This window comes from Osmerus eperlanus, chromosome 17 (genome assembly GCF_963692335.1).
Source record: "Osmerus eperlanus chromosome 17, fOsmEpe2.1, whole genome shotgun sequence".
Classification (NCBI taxonomy): Eukaryota; Metazoa; Chordata; class Actinopteri; order Osmeriformes; family Osmeridae; genus Osmerus; species Osmerus eperlanus.
In genome coordinates, this window is record NC_085034.1 from 8,488,372 (window position 1) to 8,515,729 (window position 27,358).

At 48.0% G+C, this 27,358-nt stretch overlaps 1 protein-coding gene across 5 annotated transcripts in view; it reads left to right on the forward strand.

Annotated features, from left to right (window-relative positions):
• Positions 1-27,358, forward strand: part of eps8a (EGFR pathway substrate 8a, signaling adaptor) — a 38,104-nt gene that overhangs the window by 2,952 nt on the left and 7,794 nt on the right. Inside the window, exons 1-17 of one of the 5 annotated variants that reach the window (XM_062483567.1) lie at positions 6,235-6,428; positions 10,091-10,252; positions 18,275-18,365; positions 19,462-19,529; positions 20,738-20,788; positions 21,440-21,496; positions 22,214-22,281; positions 22,398-22,559; positions 23,189-23,338; positions 23,506-23,588; positions 23,746-23,882; positions 24,697-24,770; positions 25,752-25,878; positions 26,021-26,109; positions 26,224-26,298; positions 26,542-26,690; positions 26,912-27,095. In XM_062483567.1, the coding sequence (XP_062339551.1) occupies positions 18,301-18,365; positions 19,462-19,529; positions 20,738-20,788; positions 21,440-21,496; positions 22,214-22,281; positions 22,398-22,559; positions 23,189-23,338; positions 23,506-23,588; positions 23,746-23,882; positions 24,697-24,770; positions 25,752-25,878; positions 26,021-26,109; positions 26,224-26,298; positions 26,542-26,690; positions 26,912-27,095 (1,539 nt within the window). In that variant the 5' untranslated portion in view covers positions 6,235-6,428; positions 10,091-10,252; positions 18,275-18,300. Of the gene's footprint in view, positions 1-6,234; positions 6,429-10,090; positions 10,253-18,274; positions 18,366-19,461; positions 19,530-20,737; positions 20,789-21,439; positions 21,497-22,213; positions 22,282-22,397; positions 22,560-23,188; positions 23,339-23,505; positions 23,589-23,745; positions 23,883-24,696; positions 24,771-25,751; positions 25,879-26,020; positions 26,110-26,223; positions 26,299-26,541; positions 26,691-26,911; positions 27,096-27,358 lie in introns of those variants that run through there. The other 4 variants (XM_062483566.1, XM_062483569.1, XM_062483568.1 and 1 more) reach the window with 4 other exon arrangements.

Sequence of the window (27,358 nt, forward strand, 5' to 3'; positions counted from 1 at the left end):
TCATGGGACCAACAACGTCTCGTTAAGAAGATCAGCACGTCTATCAGTAGATTGTCCGGAGTCATGTTACTCTGGGAGACTCTGTGTCCACCACAGGGTCAATGACACGGCCAGAGTGACAGATGTCTAGCCCGCCCCGACAGCTTAAGGGCTCAAGTCACTTCATGATCAAGGATTCCCCCATTATTTGTATTATTCCTTTCTTGTGGTGATGTACAGTAAACTTTACATTTGATCAAAGTTGTGTAATGATTTGGCACCATTTCTGTAGCCGTCAGTCCAGCCTAGGAACGCTGGTTTTCTGCTTGTCAACTGATCATGTGGTATTATGTGTCAAAGGTTCAAAAGGCTTAGTGCCAATACAATACTGCTGACTGCTTTGCAAGTAGACCACCAGTAATGCTTCTTTCACTCTGTGTATCCAGTCGTTTAATCTTGTGGTGTTTAAACAAGAACTTACTTAGAGCATTAATGATTGTCCAGTAGATTTATTTTGCTCCTTGGCTTCCTTGACGACCGAGTTAACCGTGTATTTGTTCAATGTGATCGGGGCCTGTGGTTGGCCATGTGGGAGTTCTATTGGCTGTGTGTGTGTGTGTGTGTGGGGGGGGGGGGGGGAGGGTTCAAAAGGTTTCCTCTTTTCCCTTATCACCTCAGCACTTACGGTCTTCATTGTCTTGCATTCCAAGGTACCACCGTGTGCCAGGTAGTGAGGGGTTTGCTGCACTGTCCTCCTTTTGTTCTTTGAATTCCTCTTCCTCTTGGCCATTGTCTGACTAGACCTGGGTTATAAGGGGAAGCTCAATGGTTCCTCAAATAGCCAAATGATATGTTTTGCAGAGATGTGGGCAGGTACTAAGTGGAGCTACATTTAGCCTACCTCTGTAAGATTTAATCAATGCTAATCCTTTAGCTTGTATCACAAAGGTCTGTAGTTGTTTGATTTCCCCTTGTTGGCTCGTTTTAAAGCCGGAAGACCTCAACCATTATATCATTAGCATCGGCAATGCTAAATGAAAATTGAATCACACTGCAAAAATAAAATGGATAGGATTGACTTGCCCAACTTTGTCTCTAAGGAATCTGTGCAGACTCTGTCCATAAGGACATTTAAATGGATTGCTTGCCAATCCTCCTTCGCTCACTCTTTTTTGTTGCTTCCTCCCAGGGCCCACAAGGTCCTCTGTCATTTCAGTAATCTATCGTTTCTCGTCCTAACTATCGAGGTAGTCTGGTTCTTCTGCCTGGCCCCATTGTCCTCAGTTCTCCATTATGGTCCTGTGATGTGTGTCATCATTCTGCTCCTCCTCAGATTGTAGAGTGCCTTGTTGGCACAGTGCTGTGGCCCATACTGTCCATACGACACTCTGATTATTGTAGAGAGAGCAGTGCAGTGCTGACTTACGTTCTCAAAATAGAAGGAAAGACAGGAAGTTATCAGTGGGAAAATAATTGGGGACATTTCTTAGGGGTGTTTGTAAGTTCCATTTCTTAGACAAACAGGAACTAAAGCATTTGGGAACAAGACATTAGCATCTAGCTAATGTTGACAGAGTTGCTCTTGCTCAGCCTGGGTCAGGGGAGACTGCCAGTGGTAACACACTGGTTCTTTTATGCTTTCGTCCTTCAGGCGGTGCCCTTCTTTTGTCCTCTGGGCTACTGTGCCAGGCCTCCAGCCATGCCAGCCTTCCAGGGGGTAGGGAGGGAGGGAGCAGGTACTCTGTAGCCCTTAACCGATCCTGGATGAAGTATCTCAGTCATTACACTGACTAGTTCCTTTGAGAGGCTTTGAGATGTAGCAGGTCCTATAGCAAAGGCTTGGAAGTGAAGTGCGTGGCTTCCAATAGTGTGAACACGCATGTCTACGGCTGATCTAAGTGGGTGTCTCGTCAACTCGTTCCGATTCTAGAGGGGCATCGCCGTCCCATGGAGATGTAGCCGCCGGCCGAGTTAGCGTATCAGTGTTTGGAGCCACTGCCAGAGTGTTTTGGGTTGGGATTGGGCAACACGAGGCTGTCCTAGGGCTGTCTTGTGCAAGTAAGTGTGAGGATCAAAACATTGCAGGTCAATGCATGCATGAACAGGTGAACTCCCTTCCCCACAATGTTTCCTGTTTCTACCTGAACCGTGACTATCAAAGATTAAACATCCCTGTAGACGGCAATTGGACACCAAAGCGGGAGGCTCTTTCTACAAGTGACGGAAAAATTAAATGTCACCTGAGCTCTTGGAGAAGGGGAAAGTATTAGCTTTTTGCCATGTGAGCATGAGGGGAAACCATAGGAGGTTGTTTGATTTGGGGCACGGGTGCTGGAGGAACGGGGCCTAAATGTCAAGGGCCATTGTCTTCATCCTTGCTGAGAGAAGACCTCTGGGGTGCCCGCTCTCCCAAAGGCTTATGGGAGCAGACAGGGCCATCGTGTGAGGCAGCTAGCTAGTGAACCATAAAGAGCTGAGGTCTAAACTGGAATGACGGCCATTGGTGCAGACTCACTCACTGTACAGAAACTGGAAGGGGTGTTGGTCAGTCATGGAAGTGTTTTTGAGGGAGAACTAAAAACATGGCAATTTTTTGTGTTCAGGAAATAATTACTTTATGAATGTGAGTGAAGGGGAAATCAGGTCCCGCTGGTACCAGAGCTGTGTGTGTGTCATCCAGCTGGTACCAGAACCAGGTGTGAGGCATCCCGCTGGTACCACAACCAGGTGCATGTGTGTGTGTTTGTGTGTGAGAGAGACATCCTGCTGGTACCAGAGCCTGAGGCACAAGGCTTCCTGCTGGGCTTGTCTGCCAAGCAGGCTGGCATAACTGACTGACTGCCTGCTAAGATCTATTTATCCACAGCTGAAGGCTTGACGTCGAGACGATGGCATACTTAGTCGTTTGTACTGGTGTGTGTCTCCCATTTTTATCAAACACCTGTCTGTATTTGGCTGGCAGACGGGGTGTGAAAGGGAAAACAGCACGCTTGCCTCGTCACGGCATATTTAGTGCAGTCATGCAACCAAAATAAAAGTTTTCATTCTAACATTCCCACTAAGTAGGAGTTTGGTTGAATGCACGGGCGAAGGCTGCAACACATCACTAAATTGTGGCGTACCAAAATTGGCCCATCTTAAATTCCTTATGCGTCGTACGGGGCTGAATTGTCAAAACAAGTAGTGGCTCGTTTCTTTTTTCGTCCTCTGCCATTTTCTTTAACCACCATGAGACGGTTAAAAGCTCACACTTTATCTCGGGATCACGGCACCACCTAGAGTAATGATTCATTATCAAGCTCGCGGTCTTAAAAGCTAATGTTGTAAAGTGCTCCCCATCTATCTCTCGGCTACCATTTGCAAACACGACAAAGTAAGAAAGTGGACTGGCAAGATGTTGTCCAATTTCGAACGTGGCCATGGCTGTTTGCTGGTCTTTTAAGAGTTTAATGTGCTTCCCTTTTTCAACTCAAGCCTGCGCATCAATCTCAAGTTCCCCAGGGTTACGGGGTCAGCAGCTTCTCGTTCCACCTTCGAGACATGAATGTTTAATAAGTCTTCTGTTCCTCCCCTTTTGTCTGTCCCTTCAGCAGGTGTGTTTAGGTGCTATCCGCTCAGCTGTGTTGAGGACGTGCTACCTGCTCAGGTGGGTCCCCTCCCTGTCACCATCTCTGGCCTTTTGAGTCCTCCCTTCCCTGCCAAGGAACCTCATAGCAGGCCTGTTGTATTCCCTCGGAATATAAAGTACTTTACAGTAGAGGTCTGTGTGTGGGAGCAACCCTGCTTGATTGAGAACTTTCCTTTCTGAAGCGCAATTTCACAGCCGACTGCAGAGAACGAACGACGTGCCCATGAATAATCTTTCGACTGGACGAAATTGACATTTGGACCTTGATAGTAGCCAACCACTATGCCTTTCATGGACTGTATGTGCTAGCACCGCACCAGCACAGTGTGTATGTGTGGGAGGCTCTTTGATGGAAGTCGAGTTCTGTCCTTGGATGGAATGACCGTCCAGCCTCAGTAGTTCCAGTTAATAGACCAAACCTAATGCCAGAAACCGAGCTTGCTCGACCACTGGCCATGGATTCTCTGATTTATTGCGAGGGAAGACGGACTCTACCCTATCAGGTGGTGTGTGTGTGTGTCAGTAGAGGATCAGTACTGGCTGAAGTCGTTTGTCACTTAAGAACAAGTCTTTCCTAGAATCCCCAGTGTAGAAAAACCACCCTCAAAGGTCAAAAGGATCGGTCTTTTACGTTTATACCCCCGCATCTGATTGTCACCTCAAAGGCACTCCTTTAATCTTAACAATAACCTTGAGATTGTTGTGGTATTCATTAAGACCAGGTTTACTTTAGATTAAGGATGTTATCAGACTATGCCATTTAACAGTTTCACTGTGGCTCTTGGTCAAAAACAAAATCCCAGATTAAGGTATGCGACCTGCTGTTTCTTTTTAGAATTAATTAAAGGTTAGTGGGATTACCGCTAATATATTATGTTTTAATAAAGATGGTTTTAAAAGCTCAAAACTGCTGCCGCCAAGAAATTCTAAAGTACTATGTGGGGCACAGTATGTGTGTGTATGTACTGTGTATATATAAACTTCAATTTCAGTATTACAGGACATTGCTTCTCAGTTCCCATCAGCTTGAAAACTGTCATTTGATTAGGGTCATTCTGCCCATATCATTGTGTCACATTCTGAAGGTTATGAAATCCAAGGCGTGTCTCTGTGCGTGTTTGCAGAACAAACATACACCTCCATGAGAAATGGTACATTATTTAAATAAACAAATAACTTTAATACGCTGTCAGTGGGCCTTAAGACATTTGACATGATCAGTCTCTGGATAAACTTTACTTTTATAATTTATTAATTTATTGCTAAACCAAGCTGGTTGAGCTCTAAGCCATATGCCGTGCTGGCGTCAGATCAGTCAGGAGCTTACTGTTCTTCACCTTTCCTAACTGTGCCATACTTGTAAGGCCAGAAAATAATAAGTGTGTTACTTTCCATTGCACCCTGTGTTCAAGGTGTTACATATCTGTCGTCTTTAAGAGGATTTAAACCCCAGGATTATGGTGTTGTTTACTTGTGCCTTAAAGGACTTGTGTCACCGTCGGCTCAGTAGAAGACATAATTGGCTAAAAGCTGGTGTCAAAGTTGTATCTTTCCTAATGACATACCAGTTCTGTAGAACTGGACCTATCTACCTGCTGTCTAGCCACACGAGGCAGGGTTTGTGTCTAACAGCATCTGGATGGGGTTTAGACAGGTTCCACTTCACCAAGCTCAAGATAGCCAGCCTCCTCCAGTCTGCCATCCGCTGCTGTCACTGGGGCCAGACAATCTGTGTGCTCAGTCTTCATCCTCAACTCCCATGCACTGACCTGATACATCACATAGATACAGTTTTAGTCTGGTGCAACTTCTTTGGTTGGTACTAAGGCAAGGACACAAATGCTGAAAATATACTTGTTTTCACATTGGGCATTATCTTGTGTTTGTAGGTGAAGGTAATCTACTGAAAGAGAAGTTGAACTATAACCCACTTTGACCTGTGGTGATGCAATAAACACTAAAACCGAGCTTTTTCTCTACCCTTTTAAAGCTTCTCTAAGGGTGAAATCCCGCTCTCTCCACCATTGAAAAGGTATTTTCGAGGACAAGCTCTGACATTCCATGGTCAAGAAACACCTGAAGTTTCACTACCTCACAGTTATGTGTCAGCAGTCTTTCTGGAACCGGCATTTGTCCATACCTCCTCCGTCCTCCATTTTAACTCAAGCTAACCCCTTGGACTTATTCTTTGAACACGGGGCCTTTATTTATTTATTTTTTAGGGGGGGACAAGACCTCTTCTCTTTCTTGATGAAACAGTCTCAATCAAACAGAGGGCTCAGGGGCTACAGCCATCTTTTGTTTTCGGCAGGGTTACCACGGCAACGGCCCTAAGAATCTTGGAAGTAGGGGTTGAATTTTTTAGGGGCAGTTCTTTATCTAACTGGAGCCCCTAATGTCACTGCTAATGCAGTCGACCCCCCCCCCCCCCCATCCCCACCCCCACCCCCTACTGCTACTTGTTCACTTCTAATAAGTCATTAATTAGGGGCTTAAGTGCACCGGTGTGCACAAAAACGATTGGAGGCAAATCCAGAGCGCACCTCCCACGAAGGCCCATGTGGGTGGAGCTACCCCCGGTCACAAGGCTGAGGAGAGGAGACCTGGACGGTCTGAGAGAGAGAGAGAGAGAGAGGGAGTGTTTATCTATGTTACAGTGAGACTCCCCTCCACTGAGTGTGAAGTCTTTGGGAAACACAGGAAGATCTTGAATGCCTCCTTCGTGGTATTTGAGCCGAGCTTGTGCTTTGTTTCTCCTCTCGTAAAGGGTTATGGTCACTGCTTGTTTGGGAATCCATTTGTGCTGTGGACCTATATTAAGGTAGGTAGGCTCTACGTAACACTGTTTGGTGTACTTAACCTTGTGCTCCACAGTTGCTTGTGTAGCAGAGTGACTTGTTGTATTTGGGCAGCGGAGGAGCTTGAAGGATTCCTTCAAGAGTCGAGCTTTGCTCGTTGAACCCTTTCACCTTTGAAATCTTTAGCGATGGAAAATCCAACTTTGTTCAGGCTGTTAGCATTACCACTGACCTGATTGTGTAATCATGTCTCTATGGTTAAACATCAAGCTTGTGATTGTTTTATCAGAGCATGATGACTTATCGAAACACTCATGGCTAGTCTTGCACGTCATTCAGAGCCCTGCAGTGACTCCTGTGGCAAATGTGTAGAACAGGTGTCCAGGCTTGGCTCAGTGTGTGGTCGGAGAACCGGAGTCTGGTTCTTTCCACGGCCAAGTCAGCTGTGGGAAAATGGGTCGGGCTCTGTGGTTTCGTAGCTCAGCAGATGGATAACCTTGACCTCAACCAGATGACCACGTTCTCCAGGGTCAGGTCTTGGAACATGTCTATGAGTGTACTGGGCGACCAGTACACTCATAGACATGTTCCAAGACTCCAAGAAGGCTTCCAGACCTGAATACAGTAAGAACATTTAGAAACTTCTGATCAGATCTTTCAATGACATGTTCATGAATATAAACACCTGATTTTAGTACAGCAGTGCATGCAAACTTTCAATTCAATTCAATATATTTATTTGTCATTGTCATAGAAAACAACGAAATTCTGTTTAGAGCATTCAAACACTGCATAGTTTGACATAAAAAGTGCAATACAAAGTGCAATATCCTCCCTCATCCTATATTTCCCGACACACAGTTGTTCAATGCTAGCCCGATCCACATTTGAAACTTTGATTGATGCAGCACAAAACACAATCAACATGTGCTTCCCCTCTTCATTATCTTCCTCTCTGTTTCAGCGGTCTTGACAGCAGTGTTTTTTCTTCGTAGACCTCGAACTTTGAGACGGCGAGGTACTCCTTCTTGTATTCCTAATGGTTATGGCAGTAGAGAAGGTGGTGCATATTTGTACAGCAGGAAGAGGGATATTCCTTGTTTCCTTTCATTTATGAAAGGGTTTCACCCCTGTCCTTTGTCAACCACTTTACAGTGTGATCTGATTACAAATGGACTCTTTTCAGGGCAAACTTTCACGCTTCTGCTCAGTAACTGAGAGAGGACAAGCAGTGAATTTTAAACCGTCTCAAACACACACCCCTCTGTCAGCACCGCAGGGATCTAATGTTTGTGAAAGTGTGTATTTTTAGGCCTGTGAGTGTGGCAACTTTCCAAGATGGCCGAGTTTCAGAGGCGTAAAGTTCCCACAAAATGGTCCCGTCTTGGTAATACAAAAAGGTCACAAGAGAGAGGAAGTGATTTTTAAAGGCAACTTCTCAACACCCATGTCAACAAATTTTGCTTAGTGTATTCGGTCACAAACGTCTGCACGGTTGAATGACTCAAACCATTTTGAAGACCAGCCACAGAAGAGTGTAATCATGGCTTCAAGGAGCCAGGTGTCTTAAAAAATATCTTCACTGCAACCAGGGAGCACTGATCTGAATGTTTGGTCTGTATCGGCTCTTAAAGAACTGAGGATTCCTGCAATCCAAGCATTTAACCTAGATTAGAGTAGCCTAAATGTGGCCCTGGCTAAATCCATAAGAAGAGGCTTCACCGCTCGAGACACTGCGAGGCAATGAATAACTGTCAGCTTGTTGGGCGGTGTATTAGCACAAAACGCTATCTCACTCTCCTAAGCATGACTCTTGTATTGATTCATTCATCTGCCTATGGCAATGCGTGTGTGGGGAGAAATTCCAATTTCTAGATAGACAAGGGCAAAAGCCACCTTGTACATTAGCATTAGCAACTCGCTACGGTATGATTTTCCTTTTAGCGAGATTGCCTAGATGAACAGCCTTCGCTGGACCGAACGCTAAATAATGAGTTTCTCATTGCAAAGGTGCCAGATTGGCACTCTTGGTGCCCCATTAGCGTCCACAGTGAAACTGCAGTTCCATTAAGGGTGTTACATATTTTGTCTGGTGTTTTTTTTTTTATCAATAGGTCTAGGATTGCTCATTTGGCTATCAGCTGGGCTGTGTGTAGCAGTCTGACACAGGTTACCATGGACACCTTTGAGTCGTGGACCATTGGTACTTAAAAATCTATTCAAGAATTTCCTGGACTTGGTTGCCTGGTATATAGTGTGTTGAATGAAGTACTGTGAATATACTGACTTATTTGAACGGTATTGGCTCAAAGTTCTTTAGAACCCTATCTGAAGCTGTTCCAACTCAGACAACAGTCAGTGTAATACTCACACTTCTTGTGAACAGGTGCTTATGATGGATAAGGTGACTCCCTCATCTAATGGCCTCGCCTTTTGAATGCAGACTCTCTGGGTCTAATTATAGCCTCGTGGAACAATATAAAAAGAGAAAGTTGGTGAGGTGACCATTCGTCCGCGGAAGGAAACGACGTTGGACTTCCTTCCTGGAGCTTACTGTCGCCATTGGCAACTCCAAACACTGACAGAAGGAGGGATGATATGATTATGGGGTAGATTAAGGCAGAGGGGATTAGCAAAGTGAGATAACATCTGGACTGTCAGCATATTGTTCACTTTGGAGATGGATGTGAGGGGTTGCAGCTTAGTCAAGAAGGCACATGGCGCGTGATTGATGTTGCCCCCCCCCCCCCCCCCCTTTCCTCAGAGACAGGAACAATGCTATTTTTGGTATGCCCAGATGAGATGTGTCAATCACAACCATCCGGGGCGACTTCTTGTCTATCAGCAATGACTTATCTATGAAATCCATTGTGATGAGGATCCTTACACAGTCATTGAAGCATGAGGTATTTTAAAATTAGGACTATAGTTTATTAAAATGAATAGTGGTAATGATTATCTGCAAATCGTCTGACTACTCGATTTTAGGATTATGACTGTCACGGGATGTTGATCTAAGGGTAGCGTATTTTCGAGGTGTTGTGTACTTCGTCAGATTGTGTCATCTGGCCGTAAAGCTCAGAGAGGCAGGTGTACGCGAGTGTCCATAGGCGTTGGCACAATACTGGGACTTCACGGTGACAGATACTTGGGTTGGGCTCTAACTCACCCTTGGGGTAATGTGCCTGGCTCAAATCAGCTCCCAGAAACCGCACCAATATGGTCCCTAACAATACTTTTCCACGATAAGAGCTGTAAATCTTTAGTACCATAAAATTGGATCTCCTCTTCATAGTTGACAGTGGGGTGTTTTTTTTTTTACAAGTCAGCAACACGTACAATGTTATTTCACAGGATAACTATATCTTTTCATAATGGTCCCAAGGTTGTTCTAACTGTTGGGTGTGTACGGCTGAGTCTGAATGTTCTGTATGTCCTGCATCACGGGCATATCAGCTGTTTTATAGGTGTCCTTGTGCGTTGCTGTGCTCCAGGCCAGAGTGTGTTCAGGGCACACCCCAATCACCAGCTCATGTCATCTCCCAGCATCCTTTGTTCTGGGAGGAGGATGATGAAGGGGATTATGGCCTGTGTGCTTGTCCGTGCGCGCGCGTGTGTGTGTGTGTGGGGGGGGGACGATGCGTGGATGCAAATCTTCTTACAAATCCTCTTTACTTTCCATCAGTGGGACACTGAAGGAGGAGGAGAGAGGTGTGTTTCTCCTGTGTGCTGTTACTGCTGTTAAAGGAATATCCAAGCTCAGCCAATTAGCAAGCAGAAAAGAGGAACAAAGACAATAGACCCTGATATTCGAAGGAACTAACGATGATGTAAGACACCAAAGCAGGTATGGACGTGTACTTGTTGCGGAGTTCCTAGCTGTAGATTTGTTTAACGGTTACCTGGGATTATTTTCTTATGTAAAGCTTCACGCTGGGAGCTGATGTCATGTTTCGCTGAGATTATCTTTCCTTATATTCCATTTTTTTGTATTTCAGTTCCACTTTTGTACCAATTTAATCCGGTTTGTTACTTAATCCCAAAGTTTCACATTCACGGTATTTGGCCTAGCCATTGACTAGACAACAGTGACCCTCTCAACCAGCTCATACCATGTAAATTGCATTAGTCACATTCCACCTCCAAGCTCTGAAGTGCTTAGGAGAGTTGATCTAAACCCCCTCCTATATGTTCAACATGGTGCTTGCTTCCACAACAAGTCCTAGGGCACAATGCAGGCTTTGCCTGGGAGAATAGTGGACCATCACACATGGATACAGCCTGGCATTAGGAACAGTGTTCATATGGACTCATGTATAATCCTGCTTGAGTTCTGGAATATCGTTGACTTGACAAGCGGAACCAACTCCCTCGGTACGGATGTGGATAGATAAGAGTGGGTTGGGTTTAAATCTCTCAAGGAAGGATAAGGCTTACGCTGTTGAGAAAAAGGTATTACAATCGACTGTCAGAAGAGAGTTCCACTTTGGTAAGTCATTCATTAATGGCATTGATTGGAAAATGATTTACTATAGGAGACAGGAAACTTTATTCATTGTAGATGATTGAGCAACAGAAAATGCAATTTTTTTCCGCAATAGATTTGCGTTCCGTTGTGTGTACAGTTTCTTCAATAAGCCAACAAACTTCTGTTATACAAAATGACGGCGCTGACAGACTGTGTTTTAAGTCATTCAGAGCCAAAGCCCCAAGAGACTGATTAACCTAGCACGTCAATCCCAATCAGGACATGCCGCGAGGAAACTCAATCACAATGTTTGCATTGCACTAAAGATGACATCATCCGGTCATTGCCTTACCTCTCCACACCTCTCCTTATCTCAAACCTCCACTGACGACACGTGTGATATGGGAAACCCCTCCTCCCACACACACGCGCGCACACACACAGTCGCACACTCGACAACGCCCAGCAGTTGCGGTGTAGGTTCGATTACAGGGACTCGGTCGCTGTGGGAGACGGTCAGAGAGGTTTTTCCTCATGTCTGCTCGGTGCATAGACGGAGCCGGAGCAGCAGTTGTGACGGCTCTGCTGGATCGTTGATGAGGGCCGCATGAAGGCAGCGTGGCGGCCGATTGATATCGGGCAATGGGTCTATTCACTGCCGCAGGGCTGCTCGCCGTTGCCATGGAGATGGAAGCACAATGCCTCTCGGCGCGTCCGTCGCCGTCACCTGTCTGCGGTTTTTGTGACACATCTGTCCGACATCCTTTCCTGGTTTGTCTTCACATAAACGCGCACGTACACACGTTTACATTGCATTTACATTACATTTATGCATTTAGCAGACGCTTTTATCCAAAAGCGTCTGCTAAATGCACACACACAAAAGACGAGGACAAACAACCCTACGGTTTCCTTTCTTCCTTCCTTCCCCCCACACACACACATACAAACACACACACACACAAACAAACACACACACACGTGTGTCAGTAATGGATGAGGGGTCCTCTCCCAGGCTCATGTCTCAAGGCTGGAGAGTGTGAAAACAAAGTGGACTTTGTGGGCTTGTCTATCCACCCACAGCCCACTCCTCGGCGAACAGTGATAAGAAGCCATATGTTGTTCATCAGACGTTTAGGGTGGGTGTCCAGGATACTTAGACCTCCACCCCCCCCCCCCCCCCCGTTACGACAAAGCCTCTAAACATCTGTTTTGACCTTGACAACGGGACGATGTTGACAATCGCGCCCTTTCAAGAACCCCGCTTATCTGCTCGTGTCCTTCTCCTCTCGACACCCTCAACATCAGCCTGCTGCTTATCACACACAGGGAGGGGAGAAAGACCCCCCCCCCCCACCGCCACACACACACCTCTCCCCTCGCTCTCTTCACATTCGGCGAGAACACCCTCCAGCGACCCTCCAGTCTGGTTCCCTCCCGCTCCCCATCCCTGGAAAGGCGTGATAACCGGATGCTAGGTGACAGACAGACAGAGCGCAGCGCTGGCCCCGCAGGGAGGTGGACGACGAGACAGAGGAGGTGACACTGACAGGGTACAGCGAGAGCAAAGCTAGGTGGGGACGGGCTGGGAGGATTGCCCGGAGGTGCCGGTGGATGGGAGACACGGCTGGATTTGCATGAGTTCTCCAGAGTCTAGTCACAGGTGCACTCATGCAAAGGACAGTTTGGTAGTAAAGATATGTCCTGCTCGATAAGCAGGGTGTTTGATAACTCTAATGGGCCAATACGAATCTGATTTTGGAGGCCTAGATGTGAACCTACTGTGGTTGTATCGAAGTAATGCTTGGACTAGAGGCAGTGTTTGATGTAGCTAGAGGCAGTGTTTGATGGATCTAGAGGCCGTTTGAGGACTGCTCCCGCTGTGAAGGTGACAGACTGGGGCAAGCAGAGGCCAGCCAGCATGTTGGTCTGCCCGCTGCGCGTGTCTGTGAGTGTGTGACCCACCTAGTGATGACACCGCAGGTTGTTCATCAATCATTCATATGGGGGTATCAGTAAGTCAGGTGTGTGTGTGTGTGTGAGTGCTCCCTGTCGTCTCCATTCTCTCTCATTTCCTGTTTGTCTCCATGGTGACTGTAGTGAAGACCAGGACTGCTTCCGTTTTAAGAAACCAGTAAGAACAACAAAGCTTTGAAGCCAGGACATGAAACCACCTTGAAGTACTGTGTCAACTCACAAAACCACCTCAGACCACAGCAGATAAAATATCTGTTATAAACACAATACCACCCCCCCCCTCTCTCCCCAGATACCATTTGAAATACCATTTTGTATTTGTCTACAAGTGGTGGCCTACTACCGCAGGGGTGACATTTTCATCGGCGCCTTGGTTTGAGTTCAACATTTGCATATGCTCCGGCCACTCTTGTTTGCATGTGTTGCGCAACGATGGAGACGGCTTATTGGTTAACAGAGACTGTTTCCGGCGGCCGGATCGATAATCACACCGACTGTACTGACGGCAGTTCCACCGTTATGTCCTCTTACTTGACATACTGAAGTGTCTCGTCTTTGCCCGTGTTGGGGGAGCAGCATCGGTACCTTTTGATGCCCTCGCGGTCAGCAGGTATTTTCATCCCTATGGAAACACCCCTCTAGAACTCTCTCTCTCTCGCATGCACAGACACACACTTGGCCAGACTTCAGATGGATGCTGGCCAGCTCTGCTCGGCCATAGAATGGGCCCTCCCGTTAAGTGTGTGTGTGTGTGTGTGTGAAAACCTCAAGCCCCAACCCCCCTGCCTCCCCACCCCCGACAGTGCCATTCTTCTACCACAGAGTTACTAGGTGAGGGAGATTGACAAACTCAAATCAGCTGGCATGGTTTTGGGTTCAGAGATGAGAAACTCAAGAACGATGATTGGATGATTTACTTGGAACAGACGGTTCCAGGTCTGTATGACAGTATTGTGTTGAATTAGGCCCTACCTCTGTTATCCTGATGAGGTACTGCACCAGGATGCAGAAAGCAAACATCCAGGCACCTCCAACCTAAACCGGAGAGGACATGGTTAATCACCTTAAAGGCGTTTGGGATTGTGTTGTTTGTTTCGAATTCACCCGGCACTCCCATCGGACCAGGTGAAAGCAACTGCTAATGGGACCTGGGCCACCCTGGGGTTAGCGGCTAATTTTAGCCCTGGCTTGGAGCCCTGGGCCGACTGACACCACACAGCAAATTGATTCTCCCTCCCAGGTGGTGAGTTGTGTGGCCTTTGTGACCAGCGACAGCGCTCCGAGACCGTTTTCAAACAGGCTTGCGCACTCCTTTATACCCTGCACATGAAATCCCACACGAAGCTGATTGATGAAGGCCTCAAGGTGCTGCCCTCGATCTCCAACTTCAAAAGACAACTAAAAAATCATTTCTTATCAACCTATACCTAATATAAAAAAACTTTTTTTCATGGACTACTGGGATGTATGTGTATGATTGAATGTATGTAATGTTATGTATGTACTTGTGCGCCTTTTGCGTGCATCTACTTATCGTCATCTGTGGTAATTGTGTATCCTATAGTCTGTACCACTACCCTTTCATGAATCATCGTCCCCCACCTATAAGCTTTCCTAGCTTCTTTGGGGGACCCTTTCACTCTACCCAATTGGTCTTGTACCCCAACTGTATTATTGTAATATTTGAAGTGGTATTGTAAATAAATAAATAAAAAAGCTTGAAGATATATCTGAAAATAAAGTCAAACAACTGCTTTGACCCCCCCCCCCCCCCCCCCGCCTACCACCAAAACGGTCAAATAAGTCATTTAGAAGATGTATCCTGGTTTTTATTCTCAGATACCGGCCCATGAATAAGATGAATTCAGTTTAGCGTTGTGTCTCTGATGTGGATGGGCACACAAATCTTACCAGGCCTTTTATGTAAGACGTTATCTCAGCTGCTTGTGTTTTCTTTTGTTGGGGATGACAGCCGCTGGCTGGGGATGAAGATTGCCCAGCGCCCACGTGCTTCCTGTGCTGTCTGACCCCCCACCCCCTCAGACTGGACACTAAGCTGCTTTCTGCAGCCTCTGCTAGCAGGCCGCCGTAGCGGCTGGGCCAGCCAAACACCCTGCTGAGGACAGGAGAGAAAAAGAGGATGTGTGGGGGTGTTTTCTTGGGGAGAGACTGTACGTGAGGGCGTTCACGCCAACGCTCACTGCTTGTAATTCTCATCACTGTCTGAGTTGGCCACCGTGCCAGGGGGAACGGCTGGAAACCTTTTCCCCACAATTCCTGCGAAAAGGGGTCTAGGGATCCGCGTGCGTTTTCGAAAAGGAGTGGAAACCGGAGGTAGAAAGCTATCTTGTGTTTCACAAAAGCTGTTAATGGCTTTGGCGTCTTGGTAGTAGGTAATGTTGTTTTAATTCCACTGAATGGGAAGCCTCACATGTCCAGTGTACAGTAGCGCTAACATCCTTTCAGGATGTGTGGAGGCCCCCGGGGGGCCGAGGAGAAGGAAGTCCATTTCTCTAGTCTCAATGCTCAAGCCTCATGATTATAATATTGGATTTGACCGTTGTTATGGCTACAAAGGCCAAAACGGAGGCATCACCCCCCCCCCCCTCCCTTCCCCAACCTCAATAAGAACACAGCCATGGGAAAAGTAACCATGTAACTGCACTGTACATACAGCTGTACAGCAACATTGTGCCAGCAATGGTGTCTATATATCCACAGCGAGCAGCACATGCGCGCGTGTGCGCAAACACACAAGCTCACACACTCATCTTCTCATAAATCACCCTGGAGACTCCTTTCTTCCAGGGGCTTTTCATTTCAGCCTCTCCACTTCTCACTGCTTCTTTCATCCTCTCCAGATTTTCCCTTGTGATTCAGTAGGACGTTCTAATCATCTGTCATCTGCTGTAAAAAAAAAAAGAAAAGAAAAAACAAAGAAATGGGAAAGCCCTTTTAACAGACACAAAAGGGGGTCGGAGACCCCTCGTCCTCTGAACTCTCGGTTACCTAGACAAGGTGAGGAAGCTCGGCTGGGGTCTATTGTGTCCTGAACGCTGGCCTTGTGAGGAAACCGCTGGGCGGTTGAGATTGTCAAGGCGAGGGACCCGCCATTGTTTCGAGGCCTCGCAAACCCCGCTTCAGAATTCCCGAGTCACGCTTAAATGGCGCGAGCACAAACAAGGGCCCGAGAGCAATGCAAACGGGCCCCCGCGCGCGTCCAACGTGATGTCGGTTTGCGAAACACGTATTCGAGTCGTTTCAGCTCCAGTTATGTCAAGACGATGCTTCAGATGTACTGAGACCTTGTCGTATCGAATTGTTGCCACGGAGACGACTTGGAGGTATTTACAGGACTGAAGGCTGAACAACGAGCTGGCCCGCTCCCCCTCCTCTCACTGGTCAAGCGCACGACTGAACATGCAGGGCGCTGGCCGGGCACGTCTCAAAGGAGGCATGAGCCATGAAGAGAGCAGTTCACCTACCTGCTAAGTGAACACTTACTTTATCGCTTGGCGTAACACACTCAGGATCATTTAAGTGTTGTAATTTATAGGGTCCCTAAGTGTTAGTTAAGCAACATTTTGAAAGGGGCTGATGTGCATGTTGTCTGCTTGTGTCTGTAGCGCTGGTTGGCGACAAGGGTGATTAAGCTCTCGATTTAGACGTTCTCGTCCAGGTTCTTTATTTACTTCTGGAACGGTGCCAAAGCAAAACTCACCACACGAGAGGTGTATAGTCAGTAATTTCCTAAACATGTCTACATACTGTTCTGTAAAGGTTGTGTCTGTAAGTGGATTTAACCGTTGGAAAATTCCAACCATCCTTTCAAAGATCTCTTCCCTGCGTGACATCAGACTGAAGGAGAAATGAAGGACTGCTTCGAGTGACATACCGATATGTCTGCCTCTATTCCAAGACTGATCAAGACAGACACGGTTTCCTAGAAGACTCCTAGTCTGATTGACAGGTGGGGTCGTCGGCCCAGAGGACAAGGAATTGAATTAGCCTGGACTTTCCACCCCTGCTGTAGTCCCCGTGTCACCCCTGACGGGTGCCTGTCTGTGATCCATGGCCTCCCTCCACAAGCTATTTTCACCCACCAATCGCCCGATTACCGTGACCCACTTTCTGAGTGGAGTTGGACACTGGGCCCCCTGGGGAGGGAAGGGGTTAGGTAAGGGGTGTGCCACTGTGGATTAGCCGTTAGCATGAGCTAAGACAGGGGACTGCGGCAGCATGGGACTGCTAAAACCTGAGAGTGTGCTTTTGTGACAGTCACCGGAGAGGTGAGTATGAGGTCATGACGTCCATTATTTCGAGTGGGTTTTTTGGGCTCCAATTCTTCCCCCAAGTCATCTCTTGACCTAGTTAAGTGTGAATGAATCATGTTATAAGTGTAGCTTTCTGTATGTTTCCTGAAAACAGTTGTAATACAGTCCCGATTGAGCTCTGCGATCTCTCTCTGAACTCAGACAAGGAGTCACTATATTCATACCCATCGTGGAAGCCAGCAGAGAGCATTTGAAGATTTGACCCAACTTGCCTCATCGACGGTACAACACCCACGCACTTTCTTTGACGAGTCATTCTCTGGTAGCAGAGCATCTGAGAGCACAATAGCTCAAAATAACTCTTGAAAACTACCGGGGAGAATTTTCATGTTTGGTCCGTTCTTTATGGTTGTGCACTGAAAGGACTGTGCTGTTTTGGAAGCAAATGTGTGCCAGGTACTGTAAAGACAGAACAATACGAACCACCATAGCAACCTCTCTTTAAACCAGCTCTGAGTCAACAACACAAAGTCTGGCAGATGGAAAGAGTAAAAGAGAAAGGGGGGGTGAAGAGAGAGAGAGAAAGAGGCTTGTTCTTTCATAGTGTAACCCACACGGTATTACTTTGACAATGGGAAACGTACTGTATCACAGAGGAAAAATCTCCTTTGATGTTATCAGCTGTGTGCATGACCAGGTCTATATGTTCCTTGAAAGTGAAGGGAGAGAAACAATGGCTGTGGAATGAGATGCTCACGGTCTCACAACAGAACACAGCGAGAACTAGAGGTATTCCATTTACCCGCTGTTTGTTTCGTTAATGAATAAACGTATTTCAATGGTGTATCATTTACATTTAGACGTATTCATTTGGCAGACCTTTTATCCAAAGCAAAGTACACGTTGTGCTTTTTCGTAACTGTGGGAGCTTTATCTGAATCGTAGTTGGGACTATGAAGATGAATTAGTCCATTAAGAGGGCTTGACCATACTCGCTGTAATGAGAAGTGTGAAATCAAAGGCTCGCGCACATTGTGTAGTGCTTTTAAGGCAGGGATACTCCCTTCAGAAACGCTGTGATGTCGACTCATGCTGCTCAGTGAAGGGGAGCGTGCGTTTGATTCGTCTCTTCCGCTCTGTGTTTACCCAGGTGACTCTCCTCTGTGACGCCCCAGGATGAACGGGTACGCAAACCCCACCTACCCCTCCGGCGGGTTCGGCTCCTACACCTCCCAGCTAAAGTGAGTGCCCCCTGCCCCCCCTTCCTCCTCCTCCCCCTCCTCCCCCTCCTTCCCTTTGTCTTTCCCTGCCCTTTGGGTCCGTCCCAGTCGAGATAGAATCCCACAGGCTTTAGATGGCTCGTCACAAGTCTATTCTTTAATGGCCACGTGCTTCTTGACCTCCATGCCCTAATTGATCCAGTTACTTAATTGTCCATGCTTATTTCCCCACGTCTGGCAGTAATTGAATTCCTCTCAAAGTCAGTGTAATGAAAACTTGCCAGGCTCTAAGTGACTGAGGTGCAGTCAGGAGACCCGCCCCAGGGGGGGCCTGGCAGGGCGGGGGGGTGACCTAAAACAAGTGCCCACACAGCTCAGCCGCTGCTGCGACTGCAGGAACTGCAGTCTTAACTTGTGGGGACTTTTTATTGGATGCGATCTTTCAGACAGGACATTTACATCTCCTAACCATATAGTATGAGTGCGACAGTGTTAACATCTGAATCCAATGCATTAAAAGAGACACTCTACCAATTTGAAATCCTACGTGGATTTATAACAGATTAACAAGTCAGTAGCTGAATTTATAAGGTTGGCTCTTCTCAGCACAGGGCCCTACTTCCTGTTGCTCCGATACAGGAAGGTATCTCGGAGGTCTTCCCAGACCTGCCAGCAGTTTTAATTGAAGCCATCCATTATTAATACTCTGAGCAATTAGAATAAGCCTGGGAATGTGAGAAAATATCAAGTATCAAGAACCTCATTAGCACTGGTGACACATGAGCCGTCCTTGGTGTGAAGTTCTCAGCACTCCCATACACACACACACACACATACACCCCCCCCCCCACACACACACACAGTTTACAGGTGCCTGTCCTCTCTTAATCTCTGCCCTGATCTCTGCCCCTGCTGTCAAGACTTGGTGGTGTCCATATAGGCTGCTTACATGCTGTTTGACTTGGTCTGACCGCTAATCACTGCCCTGTGTCTCTCTCTCTCTCTCTCTCTCTCTCTCTCTCTCTCTCTCTCTCTCTCTCTCTCTCTCTCTCTCTCTCTCTCTCTCTCTCTCTCTCTCTCTCTCTCTCTCTCTCTCTCTCTCTCATCTCTCCCACAGTGGCCATGGCTCGCAGTCTCCAGAGCCCCCGGAGCACAAAGCCAAGACCAGTGCTAAAGCCCTCTACGGTGGGTAACCCCTCCCTCCCCCGCCCCCTCATCTCCATCTATTCCCTTTTCACAGAGCATGTCATCCTTTCTGCCGCAGGCTCTGTGTCCGTCCTGAGGTCGGAGGGGTAGGCTGATGTGCAAGCCGGGCAGAATAGTAGAAGTATCGATAGGGACTTCGGCATGGCTTGGCAACGTCTAACGCTGTTCAAATCGGATTGGTCCCAACTCCTGACCCCCAAATCCGATTGGTAGAAAACGTGCATGCATGTGCGGCCATTCACACGGCAAGATTTACGAGTGTGTCTTGCTTGTGCGCACGCCAATGCATTCAGGATGCCATCGTGTAGCAGCTCTTGGTATATTGACAGCGTCATATCTATGAAGGAGACACCCTGCTTGTGGTTGTGGGCTCCTTGTAAGGTGTGTCCACAGGGTCCACAGTTTAATAACTTCTCACCTTGCCCCTGTTATCATCTGGCCCCGGGCTCCTCCTCTACTCCTCACGCCATAGGCTGAGATAGGAGGGTTGTGGGAGGGGCTTGTTGTCCTGGCAGTTTGATGTCCCTGGGGCTAGGACAATATGTTCTCCTGTGTCATTGTCATGGTGATTTGTCATTGGTTTCCAAGGTAACGTGAAGAGGTGCCACGCTCAGCTGAACATGGCTTCTCTCCTATAGACACACAATACCCCCCCTCCCCTCCCCTGGCCACACCCCCTACTGCAGCTTCCTCCAATTAGATATATAGCCCGATAGGAGCGAACATGCCGCCCACCTCCGGTGATTGGCCGCTGCTATTGTTTCCCAGGCGAATAGGAGGGAGGCGAGCCCACAGCCGTGGGGCCTCGGCTGAGCGGTAGGCGTCCCCAGGTGTGCCTGTGTGCCTGTTTGAAAAGGCTTTTTATTCGCAGTCGACCCCTCCAGTACATCTTCTGGGTTTCCCCATTCTGTTCTCATCGAAAGAGCAGCCCAGCATGGGCTGGTGACAGTCAGTTGCTAGGAGGGTAAATCGAGGAAATTAGCAGCCCGTTCTCTATAGAAATGCCTCACTGCCACCGGTTTGTAGCTATGGGAGCTGGTTAACCCTTGTAAAATGGCTTCCTACGGTCAGTGGTTTTGTATTCGTCTGCCAGTCAGTTGTTCCTTTGGAGTGTTAAAAACCACCCCCTCCCTCCTCTCTCTCACTCACTCATCATTCCTCCCATCTCTCCATCGCCACGCTCACAGGAACGGACGGAATATACTTCCTCCGAACATCTGCCAAGCATAAAAAGAAAGGTTTGCACGTGTGTGTGTGTGCATGCATGCGTGAATCCCTGTGTGCCAAAGCTTCCAAACAGCCTGCAAAACCCAACTAGAACCTTTTGTTAACTAGAACATATCTCAATTATTTCCCCCCCGAAATCTAGAGAAGTTCCGCACAACAGACGGCCGATAACCTTGAATCCCTCCCCTGCCCTAAATCTCTCTCACTTTCTCTCCTCCCCTCACTCCTTCTATCTTTCTCTCTCTTCCCATGAGAGCTGCTGGGCTTTTCTGGGAGAAAGTCACCCTGGCCTTCAGTCTCCTCAGTAGCTTGCAGAACACATTTTACCTGAACCCTTCGCCACAACGCCGTTTTAGCAATGCCGTTAGCAGTCAACGCTTCGTTTATGGCATGCTTCATCAAGGGGCTCAGGTCCACAGTGTTACTAGGGATGTGACGATCTCCGAGAGTGCGTGAGTGACTCGCTAGCGACCGTCCTGTTCCAACCCCTCACCCCTTGCCCCCATTTAAAGCTGTGCATAGTCATTCATCATCCTAGAACTGCAAACTGGGCCATACGTATGCACTACGCTGCTCTCCTTTGTCCCGCATCTCGTCGCACAACCCCCGTGTAAACATCACTTCAACCAAAGGGTAACTCATCGCTTTGCGTCACCACGTAGGTCACTTTAAACTTTCCTCGGACAAATGGAATCACGTCTTTCCGCGGCGAGGATCGAGTAAGTGGCGTTCCTTACGTACCTCAACCTGGCGTTCTCACCCCCGAAAACCCTCCCCTCCCTCCCCCTCTTCCTAATCGTACTGCGACCACAACCCTGACACCAACCCTCCCCCCCCCCCCCCACAGTAACACTAACCCTCCTCATCCCTGTCGGTATCCCGTTTCTCCCCCTGCCATCTGTAATTATTACTGTGTGGTGTGTGTGTGTGTGCGTGCGTGCAGTGTTTAAAGTGACTGACAACTCTTGACAACAAGCAGTAGATGCTGCCAAATGTGGCTTAGCCTCGTTGATCAGCGCTCATTGATAGATAACAGCGGCCTGGGCCCATCAATCAGCTTTGCAGACAGTCCCACACGTTGATGGGATGCTAATGATGTAGGGTATACAGTATTTCCCATTGGACTGCCTGGTGAAGATCATTCATCATTAATCAAGCATAATGTTATCCAGCATGTGATTGCATCATGTGTTGAAAACAATACATGCCAGTTAACTGGAGGCTGTCTGCATCGTTGACGACCAGTATTTAGCCACTCCCGTGGCTTTTCTTAGACCGGCCTCCACATGCTAGTTCAACTTTTGCGGCGTTGCAGCTGATTCAGATCCCCGCCGGAGTGTTGGTGATTCTGGGTACTACCTGGCTGTGTTCCTCCGTGAGCACAGGTTAGGGCTCGCTGTCTGCGATGGTGCTGACTTGGTTGTGCCTCTCCACAGAGCAAAGGAAACACTACACCAAAACCAGTATCAACAGCATGACGGACACATCCCAGTACCACGTGGAGGTGAGAGAGAGACACACATGCACACCTTTTCACTCGCAACAAAGCTTTTTGTTGCTTTTTGACCCAACGATCCTCCCGACCCAATGTTGCCCGTAACTTTCTGACCCCCACCCCAGCACCTCACCACGTTCGTGATGGACCGCAAAGACGCCATGATCACCATCGACGACGGCATCAGGAAGCTCCGTCTGCTGGACGCCAAGGGCAAGGTGTGGACCCAGGACATGCTGCTGCAGGTGGAGGAGAAGTCTGTCAGCCTCGTCGACCAGGAGACCAAGGTGGGTGGTTGGGAGGACGGCCCGGCTTGGGTGGTGGTAGAACCTTCTCCAAGGTCCTTCTAGTTGGTCCAAGTGAGGGACAATTCATGGACAATTCTTTGACGTTTCAGATAAAAGTCAAGCTAGGCCAGGTGATATTACGATTGAAATGGTGACTTTTTTTTAAATCTCTCACATGCCCTCACAAGGCCTCTTTCGCTCAAAAAACTACACAATTAAGTTATGAAACCCGTTTTTGTTATTTTAATTTATGCCAAGCTTTTGTGTTTTACATATTTCATTTGATCAGCCAGAAGTTTAAATCTGCAGGCTTTAAGATTGCCTTCTTTAAGAAGCTTATTCTGTACCTCCCCTCCAAAGTGTGAATGCGACTTAGCTCAAACATAAGTATAAGTAGTGTGAAATTTGAAGAGACCCACTAACTTTTTGGCCAGCTGGACTAGTTTGGGATTCATCAGTGACCTTTAAACCTTCTTTTGGCCCACTTAAGTTCATTTACTATCATTCCCCTGTCAGTGTGCACATTTACATCACATACAATGGTCAGTTCAATTCTTTACTTGAAAACGACTGTACTGAGGGTTAACTGACTTTGAAACTGACTTCTCTTCCTGTTGTTGTTGATGCAGAATGAGCTGGAAAACTTTCCCATGGGGACCCTCCAGCACTGCCAGGCTGTTATGAGTTCCTGCAGCTATGACTCCATCTTGGCTCTGGTGTGTAAGGAGTCAGGCCAGAGCAAACCCGACCTGCACCTCTTCCAGTGTGACGACATCAAGGTAAAGCGAGTGCAAGTGAGAACCACTGACTGGATCGTCGGTTCACATGCACATTACCCAGTAAACACATCAAACAATACCCGTTATGATTTGGGCTGGTAATGTACCGTATTTGTGCTGTAGAGTCATTAAGTGTGAGTCATCCTGTGTGCACCGATCACTTTCAGGCAAACCTGATCCAGGCCGACATCGAAAGTGCCATGCTTGACTTCAAGGGTGGCAAGGTCAAAAAGAGGCCGGATGCACTTAAGTAAACAATGTCTTCATTCACTTCACTTCTTTGTGGCCACCAGGTGCAAGTCTGTTGGACCTAGCTAGTGGTTTATCCTATTCCGTGGTTGCTAGTACTGTGGGACTGTGTAGTCACCTGCTGTCGTCGCATGCCACCCCCCCCCCCCTCTCTGCAGGATGATCCTGAAGAGTGATGGGGTCATCCCCCCTCCCCCTGCAGCCCCCGCCCCCGAGCCACCCGCCACCGTCACTCAGGTGGACGTGAAGAGCCGCGTGGCCGCGTGGTCAGCCTGGGCCAATGAGCAGCAAGACTGTGAGTAGATGTCCAATCCCGGATCCGTCACCGCGCGGGAATCCTAGCTAGTCACACATACGGTTGAAATGAGTGGTATGGGTCTGTTTTCTAGACTGAGACGAGAATTTGGCTAACTCTCCATTTGAAATGCTCAGGTTTAATCTACTAATTGAGTGTGACCTTTGGAAGCTTTTTCCCCCCCAGATACTTAAGATTTAGACAAAGTTCTAAAGATCAGGGACTAGATGATTTAGACAGGAAAGTGAGTGAAGTACCAGCTCCATCTGATGTGTAAATGATTCTGGAACACCCCATTAGCACATTCTCACAGACCGAAAATCTCAGCTTTCTAATTTGGCTTGAGATGGGATAATTGCACTCAAAGTTGACAAAAATCACAGTGATTTGCATGTTTTAAAAGCCCAGCTCGTATGTGAAATTAAACTGATTGTGGGAGAGGATTTTTCAGCCTCAGGTAACCTGTGGTTTTTCTCCTGTTCCACAAGCTCACTCGGTACCAAAATACAATTTAGACTCCGAATGACTCCACCTTTCAAGCTCCTGGGATCCTTGTACAATTGTTTTAGAATGAAGTCATGCTGCTGAAACAAATATTCAACTTGCAAATGTTCGTTAGATTAGCTCGATTTCCTCATACCGTTACAGATAGGCTCGGGTCTCTAAGGAAGAGTCATACAATAGGAGGGATAACATGTTATGTTATTCCTCCGACACTAGCAAGAACACACCTATCAGTGTTGGCGGCCAGGCCCCACGGTAAACAGACTTGTCTAATCTTGCCCTGTCTGTCTGGCTGTCCCCTGTCTGCTAGATGACAAACAGAGGCAGTACTCAGAGCAGGACGAACCTCCAGAGATGACGGCTGCTAGGGTGGACCGAGATGTGGTGAGTCCTGGCCGGCTGCCTGGCCGGCCGGCTGGCTGTGTGACCGTCTAGCCGTCTGTAAATCTGTATGTCTGTCTAGCTATCTCCATCTCTTTAGCCCGGCTGGCCGGACGGCTGGGCGGCAGACTAACTTGATGATAGTTATCGTCTGTCAGCTGTTATGCCTCCTGTCAGTCTGTCTGCCTATGTCTGTCTGTCTTTTATCTACAGTATTTGTCTGTCCTTACATTGCTTTCCCCACATCCTCCTACACAACCCAGTATATCTCTTGGATAGCTGGGTCTGGGCCTGGCCATGTTTGTCAATGGATAGCCAACGACAAAGTAAAAACGACAGGATCAGCTTGTTTGTTCAAGTCAATGACGCAGTTCCATGTTAATTCATGGACGTGCTGGAATCCAGTGCAAGTTCAAAACAAACTGAGTGAAAGTTTATCAATTACATGAATGTTCCGCGTGATATAAAGAGATGCAAAATGGGGCTTTCCACTTGTGGGCAGAACAGGGCAGTCCTGGTCACAGAGATGTACCTTGGTTTGTTTGCAATAGTTTAATCATTAAGTCAAAGAAAAAATGCTCTGTAAATAATAACAGAATAAAAGTTCAAATAGCCTATGGGTGAGTCTTTTTGGCAAATGTTGTTCCTGATTAACTCTGCCTGGAAGGAAAATAAATGAAATGGAAATAAGTCACACGCACAGGGCTAGCAGTGAGGAGATGCACCCCCCCCCCCCCCCTTTTCCACATGTGCTAAGAATAGAAGATCATAGTTTGTTCATTCACTCTAATTGACATTGTATTATCTTCATACTCAGTCAGCAACAACACAAATCCAATTCCACCTCGAGGCGTAACATCCTAAATGAACTCTTCACTGCATTACCGTCTGTCTCGGTTCATCCATTACGACCGATCCGGCTCTGCCCGCGCGCCAAAGAGACCCCCTTTAAAACCCTTGCCATTTTTTTCCTGCTGTTCCCAGCAAATCCTGAACCATATCCTGGACGACATCGAGTTCTTCGTCACCAAACTTCAGAAGGCGGCGGAGGCGTTTAACGAGCTGTCCAAGAGGAAGAAATCGAAGAAGAGCAAAAAGAAGGGACCAGGAGGTGGGCGGCCCCGTGTCTATACAGGACATATTCTTCTGTTTTCATATCTTTCCCCTTAATCATCGGAGCAATTATCTGCGATTGTTCTGCTTTATCTTACTGGAGTGGAATTACCTGACGTGTGTTTTACTTTGTCCACTAGAGGGCGTCCTAACACTGCGGGCGAAGCCTCCCACTCAGGACGAGTTTGTGGACTGTTTCCAGAAGTTCAAGCATGCGTTCAACCTGCTGGTGAGAGAGCGCTCCCCCGTGTTGATGAGTGTGTTGTTGAACTTTCTCTGCGCGTCGCCCTTCGCCGCCACGCGAACGGGGCGCCTCAAACGCTGTGTTCCGTCTTCGCCACAGGGGAAGCTGAGATCGCACATCCAGAACCCCAGCGCTGTGGACCTGGTGCACTTCCTGTTCACGCCTCTGAGGATGGTGAGACACGCGCGCGCGCGCACACACACACGCCTATTGAACTTTACTCTCATATGCTGCTGTAATGAGGGGCATGCCGCATCGGCCTGTACCTAGATCGTTCGGTTCAGTAACACCTTCGCTCGCTCTTTCCTGCTCTCTCTCTCTCTCTCTCTCTCTCTCTCTCTCTCTCTCTCTCTCTCTCTCTCTCTCTCTCTCTCTCTCTCTCTCTCTCTCTCTCTCTCTCTCTCTCTCTCTCTCTAGGTGGTGCAGACGTCGGGCGGCGTGGAGCTGGCGAAGAGCGTCCTGGTGCCGCTCCTGACCGCCGAGGCCATCGACTTCCTGCACTCGGCCGGCACGGCGGAGGAGAGGCACCTGTGGGTGGCCCTGGGGGAGGGCTGGACCAAGTGCAGGTACGTCCGCGGAGGCGTGGCCACCGGAGGGTTAGCGCAGGTGGCAGACCCCTCGGCGCGGCTCTGTTGTGATCATGTGGTCCGTCCGGTGAACGGGAGGAAAGGCTTGGACCCTTTTTTAGTTTTAGAGCAGAGGAATGACTCTCTCTCTGTCTCTCTCACCCCCTTTCCCCCTCCTTTCCTTCCCTCTCCCCTTCTCTCTCCGACCCCGCACGCCCCAGACTGGAGTGGCCGAAGGACCACTACTTCCCACCGTGCACGCTGCAGTTCCGGGACGGCTGGGAGCCCCCGATGCTGGCCTACGTGGGCCAGCCCAGGGAGCACGAGCTGACCCAGCTGGCCGAGTCGCTGGCCCATGCTGAGGTCCAGAGGCAGGAGGAGGTGGCACACAGGCTGGCCCAGGAGGTGAGCACGCACCCTGGGTAGAAGGACCGAAGAGGGCTGGCCAGTTTCTGTTCTTCCTATTTAAAAGATGACTAATGAGTTGATGTGGTTTATGCCGGTCTTTACAACCCCTTGATAAGAATGGATCCACGATTCAAATTGGGACTCCTTTGTCAATGAAGTAACGTGTTATTTATGTTATTAAAGTCCTTTCATTGTGCACAGTACGAGTAGAGAGCCAATGACATGACGTTGAATCAAGTCTAATTTATAAGCAATTCTAG